Genomic DNA, 12,486 nt, shown 5'->3' with positions numbered 1-12,486 from the left:
GTGTCCCTGAGCTGGTTCCTTCGTGCTTTAACTCTATGTCACCCACAGGTCCTGACCTTGCACTGTTTTATTTTTCTCATACCACTCGCCCCTGTGTCTAATGACTTTCTGTATTTGTCTGCTTGTCTTTACCACCTGGAATATGGGATTCGTAAGAGCAACTTTGTCTTACTTATTTCTCACAAACTAGCATCCAGAAAAGTGCCTGTTGCTTGAGAGATAAATAATCAAATGCAGGGACGCCTGGAACTCCAACTGTTTCAACAATTTGATATTCAAAGTTCCAGGATCCAGCCTGGCGTGGTGGTGCACACGTGTAATCCCAGCCTTCGGGAGGCTGAGGTCGGGGGATCTCGGTTCGCGGACAGCCTCAGGTACTTAGCGAGGCCCTTCGCGACTCAGCGAGACCCTGATTCAAACATAAAAAGACTAAAAATGGGGCTGGGGGTGTAGCTTGGAAGTGGAAGGCCCTGGGTTCCATCCTCAGTACCAGGGGGGGAAAAAAGTTCCAGAATCCAGATGCTGAGTAGCCTTGATCCTGTGCTGTGTCCTTTGCCTGGGCAGGATCTGTTCCCCTTTAGCTATGTGATGGGGCTCGGTATCTGAATTTACTCTCCCTCCAAAGCTAAAGACAGGGGAAGAGGCACTTCTCGCAGGGAAATCAAATGCTGCTGGGAATCTCCAATGACAAATGCTCACGGCAGGAAAGAAGTATAAGGAGGGAGAAGGATGTTCATTCCCTGCCATGAGTGAGGATCTTACTAGCTTGCTCTGTAATGAAAAGCTCTCAGTTTCATCCCTACGGTTCCAAGGAAACGATTTTAGGACCAAGTTTCTCTACTCACATGGATAAACATTTCTCTCTATTAAAACAGGCTAGAAACCTGCAGATAATTAAGCCCACTGTGTCAAGCAATTAGCAACTGAGGGCGGGGGGGACAATGACAAGTGAGTTAGCTAATTGTGTGTGTGTGTGTGTGTTTTACTGGGGTTGAAAACCAGGGGCATTCTACCTCTGAGCTACACCCCCAGCCCTGTTTTACTTATATTTTGAAACAGAGTCTCTCTAGGTTAATGAGAGTCTCACTACTTGCTAAGGCTGGCCTCAAACCTGCCATCTTCCTATCTCAGCCTCCCAAGTACTAGGATTACAGACATGCACCACCATGCCCGGCTAGCTAATTTTTAATGGAAACAAAAGGAAAGACTTTGCAATCAGCTGAAAGGTGTCTTGGTAGTCATGGTTTGTGGACCAATCTGTACCTCTTTGTGCAACACTGCTTTGGTTTTTCTATCACCTTTCCCCTCTCTTCTTGTCTCCTCTAGCACAAACACACTTACTCAGGCTCTCAGACAGAGAGATATTCTCCTTGTGTTTTTCACAGCGAGAACACGGGAAACTTCTGCAGGTCAGCTCTATGAAAGGCGGCCATTTTCTTCCTAGGACTGTGTCTCCACAGGAGGCACACCTGAGAGGTGGTTCTGCTTGCTTTATCTATTTATGTTTCAGTGCTTGGGAGCTTCTAGGTTAGAAGAGCCTTTTGCAAACTCAAGACCTGCTTAATTTCTCATTTTATTCCAATGGAACACCTATGGCTACTAGCATGATGACCCGATAGAATGACCCTCCCCATGGGGTTGGGACGGTGTTGACTTCGTTGCATGGCTAGCACCAGACCTAGCCTTCAGAGGGCTTTGCAGTTAATATTTGGGAGAGTAAAGTAATAAACAGATGAAAGATGACTGGAAAGATGAGCCAAGAAGACACCAAAGGCCTTCACTGCCTCTTCCTTGTGAGTTTTCTCTTTCCTGCTGTGCTCTTTTCTCAGCTGTTTTTCCTCCTGACTCCCTTTCTGGGGCTGATAATATTCACTCATCCCGGTCTGATAAGGCATCCTGAAAAACAGTATCAGCTGAGCACAGGAAATATGCATACTCCTTAGGCCTCATCCTTGACACACACACACACACACACACACACACACACACACACACGCACACACACACACGTGAGATGTCTGATTCTCAGGATAAAAATATGTATTTGACAGACTACAGGAAAGATTTTTAATTGTTTAGAATAGTTTGTAAGAGCCACTATGAGTCTGCAGTGTTTTTTCAAGTTAAAGAAAGTTAATGGTGGCACTTCCAATGGTTTGCATATATTTCTACAAGTACTGTTATAATGTCCCTTTCTTCCTTTCGACTTAGAAAAGGTGTAGTTTTCTAAACAGAACAATATTTATTTATTTATTTATTTATTTATTTATTTATTGTGGTACTGGGGGTAGAACCCAGAGGCTTTCTACCTCCAGGCTATACTCCTAGACTTATTTTATATTTTATTTGGAAACAGGGTCTCACTAAGTCGCTGAGAGCCTCACTAAGTAGCTGAGGCTGGCTTTGAACCTGTGCGATCCTTTTGTCTCAGCCTCCGAAGCACGGGGATTACAAGTGTGCACCACCACACCTGGCGTTCAACATTTAAAAATAAGGTCATGCCAGGCATACTGGTGCATGTTTGTAGTCCCAGCGCTTGGGGTCACACAAGTTCGAAGCCAGCCTCAGCTACTTGAGACTCTCAGCAACTTAGTGAGACCCTGTTTCCAAATAAAGTATAAAATAGGTCTAGGAGTATAGCCCAGAGGTAGAAAAGCTTCTGGGTTCCACCCTCAGTACCACATAAATAAATAAATAATCATATGATTTCCATTCATAAATACTTACCTTTAACTTAATCAGAAGAGTAATACCATTAATTTTGTTAGACTGTTCATTCCAGAATTCTGTTGCACAACATGCAATACAACTGCAAAGCTCTTCCCCATCTCCTGAAATCCGTCCCATGCAGTATTACTTTAAAGAGAAGAGAGAATGGGAAAGTCACTTTGTTTCTTCAAGGACTTTTCAAAAGTCTGTTTTTGTACCAGCCATGTCACTCTGCCTCTTTTTTATTTTTTTGATCAGTGAGATGTACGATAAGATTAATAATCATTATAAATAATTAGTGCCTACAGTGCCTTTCACCAGCCGTTACTGAGATGACCTTCCTTTTCAAAGAATATGGGAAGCCAGTTACACGACAAATACCTGCACATTACTCTAAAATGCAATAAGGCAGGATCCATTCTGAGTTTATAATAAGATAGGCAAGAAAACGAAACAAATTCAAGTTATTCTTTTAAAAATAATAAAACTAAAGAGTGGAGAAATAAGATGATTTTCTGGTCCCCAGGAGGCTGCTAACTTGATGAATGCCAAGAGCCCCTCTTGTTTTTTTATACCTACCTAGGTAGTATTAACTTTTCTTCTCAGAACCCCAACTTCTCCATAGTTCGTAATTGTATTCATATTGTTGTTTAACCAAGAGGTTGTATGATTTAAAGTTGTACTGAAACCAGGCGTAACTGGCTCACACGTGTAATCCCAGCATTTGGGAGGCTGAGACAGGAGGATCTGGGTTTGTGGACAGCTTCAGCTACTTAGTGAGGCCCTTTGCAATTTAGTGAGACTGTTTCAAAATAAAGAATAAAAAATAGGGCTGGAGGTGGAGCTCAGAGGTAGAATGCCCCAGTACCACACAAAAAAAAGTTTTGAGGAAGTGAATGCTAATTACACGTTTTAATTTTAAGTCCTAACAAATTATTCTGCTGTTGTTGCAATTATTTGACCTATATCCTAGACACAAATTTGACGACTAGAAAAATTACTGTTATACCCACCTAATATATTTTGCTAAAGGCTGTGTATATAGTTAGGTGAGTTCAGCACATGGGAATCAAAACCCAGTGAGTAGCTGGGCATGGTGGCTCACACTCGTCATTCCAGTACTTTGGAGTCTGAGACAGGAGGATCACCGGTTTGAGGCCAGCATGAGGTAACTTAGAGGGACTCTGTTTCAATTTTTTTAAAAGGGCTGGGAGTATAGCTCATGGCAGAATGCTTTTGGGCTCCATTCCTATTACCACTAAAAACAAAACAAAAACACAAACCAACCCATGGAGTGATTCTGGTTTGTAGACTGCAAGCTCCTCTCTGTGTGCCTCGACAGCAGGAAGCGGAGTGGACAGAGGCTCGCCTGGGTCCATAGATGCCTCCAGGGGGAGGCAGAGCAGCTGGCTGGGAGAGAGGGGCTGGTGACTTGAAACCAGCAATATGGAAGAAGGAGCGGTGCGATGGATGAAGGCTAACCAGCATAACCTGTCATCTCTGCAACCCTGTGTTGCAAAGGAGCTTGAATTAGGCCATGCTAGGTGGGGCCTAATGTCTGGAGCCCATGTGTCCCAGGAAAAGCAGATCGCCACAGTAAGAGTCCTGCGGAGAAACCACTGCCTGCCTGCAAGCCAGTCCATTTCTGGGTGTGCACCGCTCTCAGGCAGCAGAGAGACTGTTTCCTTAGCAATGGTTCTGGATGTAAACATGTCCTGGGCTGAGCACAAACCCACTGCCTCTGTTCCACTTTGGATGAGTTTTCCAGAAATGATGACTGTGAGATGATTCTTCATCTGGTCTCATGCCTGGATCTGATTTGTGAGATGTTTTGAGGGGTTCTTGTGGCTTTGTAACTGAAATTTTTTTTGCTTTGCGGAGTTAACTGTCCTGACCGTGGCCATTGTGGTTGCCTAGCAACAGGGACAGCAGAGCAGTAACAGGGATTCCAAAACTCCGAGGAATGGGAATAGTTGATGTCTGTCCCATGGAGAGGGGATTCCACTGGGCCTGGCCTGAGATGGGAGGATGTTATAGCAAGAAATCTATCATCCCACGCTCTGAATCACCGGAGACACCCAGGTGAGTTCCCAGTTCCTCTTGCCCCAAGTAACTGATGATAATATCTGATAAAGTAGCCTTCACTCAGTACTTCAAACATAACCTTCCTTTAAAGTCTGTGGAAAAACATCAAACGGCCTTTTCTCTTTCCTGGAGAGTGACCTTTTTCTTTGGATGCCGTTATCACTCCAGATCGCAGGGCAGGGACTGACACAAGAGATTTCAATAAATATTTGTTGGATGAATGAAATGACCCTCACGTGCACTTCTCAAAAATCACACGCTCACCCACCCCGACCATTTGACCAGCGTGGGAAGTCAGCCCTATACAGAGCCAAGGAATTGAAATGGTACTATCACCCTCTCCTGCCCGGGCAAATGCACCCCCACAGAGCTGGGCCATCCCTTCCCTCCAAGCTTCCCAAATAAAAACCCAAAACAACCCTGCCTATGAGCGCAGTAGTGTAGATCACCTCTATAATTAATCTACAGTCAATCACTGGAAAATTTGCATGTTGGCTTAATATTCTTTTGCCTTTCAAAGGTGGATACACTTTCCATTTAGAATTTTCTTTCAAACCTCAAATGAGAGCTGACTGTGCCCACTCCGTGCAAGGAGCTGTCTCATAGAGGACAGTGTCCCATGTGGGGTGTTCACAGACATTTGTGGCTTTATTTTTCCAAGTTTTTTTTTTTAGTTTTAATTTTTTTTTTTTTTTTTTTTTTTTGGTGGTACTGGGGATGGAACCCTTCTACCTCTGGGCTACACTCCCAGACCTATTTTTATATTTTTTTAAATTTGAAAACAAGGTCTCTTAAGCCAGCGGGGCTGGCTTTGAATCTGCGTGATCCTCCTGTCTCCGCCTCCCAAGCGCAGGGATTACAAGCGTGTGCCACATTTTTCCAAGTCTTAACACACATGTTCCTTATGTGAATGTGTGAACCTCGGCTTTAATCTTGAGTTTGTGATTTGTAGATGATGTGGGAAATTTATGACTCTCCTAAGATCTTATGTAAACTGTTGTTTCTACATGCAAACATATATCCATGATCCTCAAAGGATGTACAGTCTTGGCAAGGGAGAAAGTGTTTTTGTCTGTTAAAGCAAATGAAATGTAGTAAATGCTCGTTTTCTTCTACTTTTTCTTAAGAAAGCACCTAAAGAGATAATACATCTCTATGCAGACAGTTGGGGAGTGGGCAGGATGTGGCTCTCAAGACATCACCATTCCTGCTTCTCCTTCCCTGGGCATGGAGCTGAGTGCTCTGCGCAGGCAGGGGGTCGCGGGGCGTGCCTGTGCTGACCCTCAGGTGGGCTCAGCCCTCAGGTGGCCTTGCGTCTCCTTTTCCCCCTTCTTTACTTCTCGTGACCCTGAGACAGACCTTTTCCAGTTTGCGTAAACTGAATGGGAACTTGCTCCTAAGTTGTTTGAGCAAGAGAAGGTGACTGCTGGATGCAGTTAACTTAGGAAGCAAAAACATTTTTCAGGAAATTCTCTGCTTATGAGGACTGATGCTCAATAGCTGTTATTTCCTAGCCAATTTTAATAAAACCATTTATTCACATGCACTAATTGTTAAAGACTACTCCTCAATTCAACATAAAAAGCATGGACTAAAAAGTTTAAAAATCAGATTAAGTACTTCACTAAAAGGGAATTCTTAGCCAGTGTGGTGGCACACACCTGGAAACCCACTACTTGGGAGGGAGAGAAAGAAGAATCACAGGTTCAGCCAAGCGTGCTGGTGAACGCTTGTAATCCCAGTGCTTGGGAGGCTGAGACAGGAGGATCGCACAGGTTCAAAGACAGCCTCAGCTACTTCGTGAGGCTCTCAGCAACTTAGTGAGACCCTGTTTCCAAATAAAGTATAAAAAAATAGGTCTGGGAGTATAGCCCAGAGGTAGAAAGGCCCCTGGGTTCTACTCCCAGTACCACCAAAACAAAACAGCAACAACAACAAAAAAAAAGAATCACAGGTTCAAAGCCAGATTCAATACATTGGTGAGACCCTTAGGAACTTAGCAAGACTCTGTTTCTATATATAAAAAAAATAAATAGAGGTGGGGATGTAGCTCAGAGGTAGAATGCCTCTGGGTTTAATCTCTAGTGCCATGAGAAAAGAAAAAGGGTGAAAAGAAAGAAAAAGAAAAAAGGGATATTTTATGTTTTTGTAAAGCATTGACGGAAAGAAATAAAAGACTAACTTTTTCTAGTTTCTTCATCAACCCTGAAGTCAGAAAACACTGCAATAAAAACAAGTTTCATAAATACAGTTTTTTATTCTAATTTGTTTTATCACAAGACTAATAGGCTTTCTAAAGCTTTTTCCCCCTTAATTACTATACAACCTGCCTTCTCTGTGTATGCTGAGTTTCTATGGCTACCCTGAGGCCATGACTCATGACCTTTAAATATTCTTGTCAAGCAGCCAAGCTCCCTCTGTTTTACATCAGTAATTTTGTCTCAGGCATTATTAAAAGAGGTTTCAAATAGGATCTTCTGTGGTGGGTTTGTGGCACATCTGAATGTGCAGCCCGGATGTAGAAGGGTTTCCAGGAACCCCAGTACCACCCCCCCCCAAAAAAAACACAACATAGTCCTTGTTCTCTATGTGGGTGTCGCTATGAAATAGCAAAAACATAATGGACCAATAACCACACGCATCATAAAATATAATAAGGGCTATAAGAGACAGATATCCAAAAACTGTTTACAAACTATAGGGGCAAGTCAGCCTTCTGACCCAAAGAGGTAGCACTGAGTAAGGGCGGGAAGACATGGTAAAGACTTCAGAGAGCAGAGAAGCATTATGTTGCAGTTCTAGTCAGAAGAAATGACTTGAAGGATAAACACAGGCTCTAGCGTGAGTAGATGGCATCTTGTGGTGAAAAAGGAGTTTTGTGAGGTGTACTGATAGGAGACAAGTTTAGCTGGAAGGGAAGAGGGCCCATTTAGTAAGGACCTTCAAAACCATTGGTTGGTTTGCCCAGCAATTGCAATGGGCAAAAGGTTATTTTTCATTTTGTGATGTACTATCTAGTGGAAAGCACCAGATGACTGTTTTTTTTTATTATTTCAGTATGATAGGAGAAAAGCATTATATCTCCCAGAACCTTATGTCTCCTTCTACTAAGTCAGAATTTAATTAATTTTAGTCAGTAGTCACAGATTATTTTGTGGACATTTTTAAGTGGTTCTCAATGTTTTGAAAAGTGGGTAAAATGAGATGTTTGCAAAGAAATATGGAAATAAAACAATAAGGAGACAGTGGACTATAAAATATGTTGGGTTATTTAAAGAAGGAGTATTGGTTGTTAATAATGGAGTAGAATCTGCTAAACCTATAAGGTTTATTAAAGGATTCATTTATTCATTCCACAAATATTTATTGACCATCCTAACCCTTTTTAAGATGCTAAGAACATAATATCAAAAACAAGAAGAAAAATATACTCTATCAAGAAGTTTGCCTTGTCAGTTGGGAGAAGACATCCTAAATAAGCAAAGTATGATGTAGTGTGTTACAAAGTGGTAAAAATAAGAGAAAAATCAATTAAGGTCACGATAAGGGCTTAATTTTAAATGAGATGCACATGGTAGGTTACTAAGAAGGTGATTTGGGGGCAGACAGGAAGAATAAGCCAACTGGATAGATATGGAGAAAGTATTTCTAGGATCTTGAGATGCTCTGGGAGCCAAGTGAAGAAAGTATTTTACAGAGGGAGTAATGAATCATGGCAAAGCTGCTGAGAAAGGTGGATTGTGACAAATGATTGGTGGAGATGGTCATGTGGAGCTTTATTCAAGTGCAGTTTCTGTGAAGTGGTCCCAGTGAGCATGAGATTCGAATAGCTTTAGCAAAAAAGAAAGAGAAAGAATTGGAAGCAATGGGAATATAGTTTTGCCACAAAGAGGGCCAGAGTAATCAGGCAGAAGCCAAGGGGCAAGAGTACTCAGGCTGCAATAAATGATTCCGGGGGGGGGGGGAGAAGAGAGAGAGGAAGAATTCCTTAACTCTGCTGTTTGACAGAAGGATATGCTTTCTTCCTTCTCCTTTTTTTAGTTGAAATAAGAGATTCTGCAGGTTTTCAGAACAGATTGTACTGTTCAGACTTCTTATTCTCAAGAGAGCCTTTAAAGGCTATTTTATCTTCTGTAAGTTTACATTCCATTGTTTTATTTCATTTTGAAATGTCTAGAAATTGACATTTAGAGGAAATACTTTAAGAAATATATGTCTTATGTGTTAGTGTAAAGAGCTATTCAATGTGAGGTGTGTGTATGTGTGTAATAGAATTTTGAAATTCTAAACTCTTACTTTATTTCAGCATAACGTCTGAAACTTCAGAGTCAGATAGACAACCAAAACACAAGGTAAGAAGTAAACTTTATATGATTTCTTTCTAAAATAAGAAAAACACAGAATGGTTAATGAAACTTATTTAATACATTGAGATTTGTTGTTGGATATAACTTATTCTTCTAAGTACACATCTTAGAATAAAATATGGAAAGTTTTTTTCCCAGAAGGAAACTGAGGTAACGGAGGGAGGAGTGGCCACTCGGGGGAGCTACTGGAACGCCATGGAAGTTGGGTGTGGTATGGTGTGGTCCTTTCCATTTTGACATATAATGAATGCCACACTGCTCTCTGCAGCCCTACATTATTATAGATATCCTGGGCTGTTTTGAAGTATTTGCTTATGTATGAAGCAATCCTGGAATTCAGGAATAATATAAATCTGACACTTCACATTTTTTGGTTTAGCTAGGTTTAGGTTTAAACCACCGTCTAGTCCAGAAATGTCTGATTTCATTCTCTTTCGAGCCAGATGATGACAGGCTGATCTCTGACCCTAGATATCATCTTCTGTGAGCTTTGGGATGCCCTGGAGAAGCTGGATCTGAGTCCCATTCTCTTCACTGGTTAACACTAAAGGGATTGTTGAAAAGTACTGAAACTTGTTGACTGGCATGTGGAATTTCACTATACTAATTTTCTAGTTTTATGTAACTTTGAGAATTTTTTTTACAAAAATTATATTTCTCTAGGGCTCCCTTGATTCAATTTGAAGACCTTCTGCCATCAACAGATACCTCTGGACAATCCTTTCACCTCTAAGAGGTGGTGTGGTATTAAAAAAAAAGAAAGGTCATCGAAAAGATTCGATTCAGACCAACAGTTGCCACCTTTGGGCTGTATGGCAATAGCCAAATCCATTAAATCCTCTGAGACTTAATTTTCATCTGTAGCATAAAGATAATAGAACTTAAATAGTCTACCTCAAATCAGATGCTGAGGATAGGAAAATGTCTGGAAAAGCACCTAGAAGTATACAAGAGTATAGTTATTTGGAATTGATAGCATTGAAATGACCAGGGGATCTAGCTTTTAACGTCTTTTCTTCTGGGATTTGGAAGTTCTCCTCTATCATCCCTCTCTGCCTCAGCATCACTAGCTCAGAACAACCGATTCCCTTCTGCACATCCAGAACCTCATATTTGTGCAATTATGGTAGTTCATCAAATGTGAACATCTCTATTCTTCAGTGTAGTTCAATTCATCTCTCCCCAGACAAACTGGACATAGCTCCCAAATCCATAACAATTTTTAGAATGAGATCTTTTGTCGGAGAAACATAGCCAAGGAGAAACCAAATGGGATTTGCAAATTATTTTAATTAAAAGATGTGTTTTCTAACTCCAGTGACAATTTAATCATTACTTTTCTTTGCCTAGTTGATTTTTTTTTTTTTTTTTTTTTGCAGGTCTGGGGATGGAACCCAGGGGCATTTGACCTCCGAGCCATACCCCCTGCCCTATTTTTATTCTTTATTTTAAAACAGGGTCTCACTAAGTTGCAGAGGGCCTCACTAAGTCTCCAGAATGCTGGGATTACAAGCGTGCACCACCACGCCGGGCCCTAGTTGATTTTTTATTTTGTTTAATGGAGCTATTTATGATCCCGTTGCTCAAAGAAAAAGTGACCCTCACCCATACCATATGAAATCTATTTTTGTGTTTGGGCACATTTTGGGGTCTGAGAAATGAGAAACTTCTGGGCACCAATTGTTCACGGCCCTTGGCTCTAGCGATGCTGATGCTTATCAGCTGAGTCCTAGAGGTAACCCACCGGCTGGCAGCAGGCCCTGAAAAGCCAAGGAGCCGATTACCACATTTAGGATTCCTGCCTGGGGCTCCCCATTAGCTTCTTGGAGTTCAGAACCCATCCCTTCCCAATTTACTGTTGACCTGGTTGAGGGGCCTGGGGCTTGAAGAAGCTGGTTGGTTTACATTAGTTGGAGAAGTTAGGATGAGAGAGTTTAAGTCTCCACAGGGACTGCTGCCTTCTCCTTTTAAGTCAACTGGATCTCAACTGACAGATCCCACTAGATAACCAAGAGGCACCAACTTACAGGTGGGTCTCAGTTGCCTGTTTTAAGTTTTTATTTTTATTTTTTGCAGTACTGGGGATGGAACCCAGGGGCACTGTACCTCTGAGGTACACCTCTAGCCCTATTTTTCAGTCTTTTTATTTTTGAAACAGGGTTTCACTGAGTTGCAAAGGGCCTCGCTAAGTAGCTGTGGCTGTCTGCGAACTGCAGTCCTCCGGTCTCTGCCTCCCGAATGCTGGGATTACAAGCATGTGCCACCACGCCCGGTTTAAATAATTCTTTTTTAATTTTGGTAGAGAAGATTGAGGTGAAGGATGGAATATTTTCATTTGTGTGAAGACCTCTTGGCCCCCCTTTATGCAGACTGAAACATGCTCACCACTGAACGGTTAGAGACTTCTTTCTTTGCCTTTTTGAGTGTCCCATGCCCTTTGAATATTTCTTCCACTTTTGGGCTCCCTTGATAATCTGGGCAATCTTAAGTACAGCCGTGGCTTTGTTAGTTTCTGTGTCTCTGGGACAAAATTTCAGATACACAGTGGACTCTCCATCAATATCATTTGTGATAAGACAAATGGACAGAGCTACAGGCATTGGGTGGGGTGTTTGGGATCTGCTCCGGCCCCCAATCCTCACAGCAGCATGGCATGTGAACGCCGCACCCAGAATCATTGCTATTATGTTGATACGTTTATTACTATTATTACCAATTGTGAAATTAAAAAGTTGAGATTGAGGGAGGCTCAAGGAGCTTCCAGATGTTGAGCAACCAAGAGCATATGTTCACTGCACATAGTAGGAACATTAGACGGTAATCCAGTGAGTTAATTCACAGCCACCTTTCAAGTTGTCTGTCAGGTTGTCTGTCCCCATTTATTTTACCCCTATTCCTTTGGACCTGTTAAGAATTCTAATGTTCTGTAAACTGTGACCCCTGCTCCATTTTAATATCTTTTGACAAAAAACAGGTAGTACATATAAATCACCTCCTTTGAAACTGTTTAGGAAATAGAAATCCGATTGCAAGGAAACTTGGCCTAAACTGTGGCACAGACAAATGAGCATGCGTTGATGTTGGTTTTGTGGAGTTGCCCACCCGGAAGTGAGAATGTGGGTCTGTACTTGTCAGGGCTAGAATATTTATGAAGTAATTGACTCATTGTGCAAAACTCGGCTTATCATAAAACCACAGAGACCATTTAGCTTTCAAGTTTTTATTAAGTGATAACTTCATTAGAGTATCATTTTAATTGCCAAAGACACAAAAGCACAGTTTTGTTTTTAATTTGTAAGTTCAAATTCATAGCATACCATATTGT

At 41.7% G+C, this 12,486-nt stretch overlaps 1 protein-coding gene across 1 annotated transcript in view; it reads left to right on the top strand.

Moving 5' to 3' along the window:
• Positions 1-4,696: 4,696 nt before the first annotated feature.
• CCDC192 (coiled-coil domain containing 192) overlaps positions 4,697-12,486 on the top strand; it is a gene marked incomplete at both ends in the record, with an annotated part of 215,972 nt that continues 208,182 nt past the window's right edge. Inside the window, one exon of the mRNA XM_080698684.1 lies at positions 4,697-4,791. Coding sequence (XP_080554810.1) covers positions 4,697-4,791 — 95 coding nt within the window. The remainder of the gene's footprint in view (positions 4,792-12,486) is intronic.

The sequence above is a fragment of the Muscardinus avellanarius genome (assembly GCF_963383645.1).
Source record: "Muscardinus avellanarius genome assembly, chromosome: 7".
NCBI classification, from domain to species: domain Eukaryota; kingdom Metazoa; phylum Chordata; class Mammalia; order Rodentia; family Gliridae; genus Muscardinus; species Muscardinus avellanarius.
This window is presented reverse-complemented; position numbering and strand designations above follow the sequence as displayed.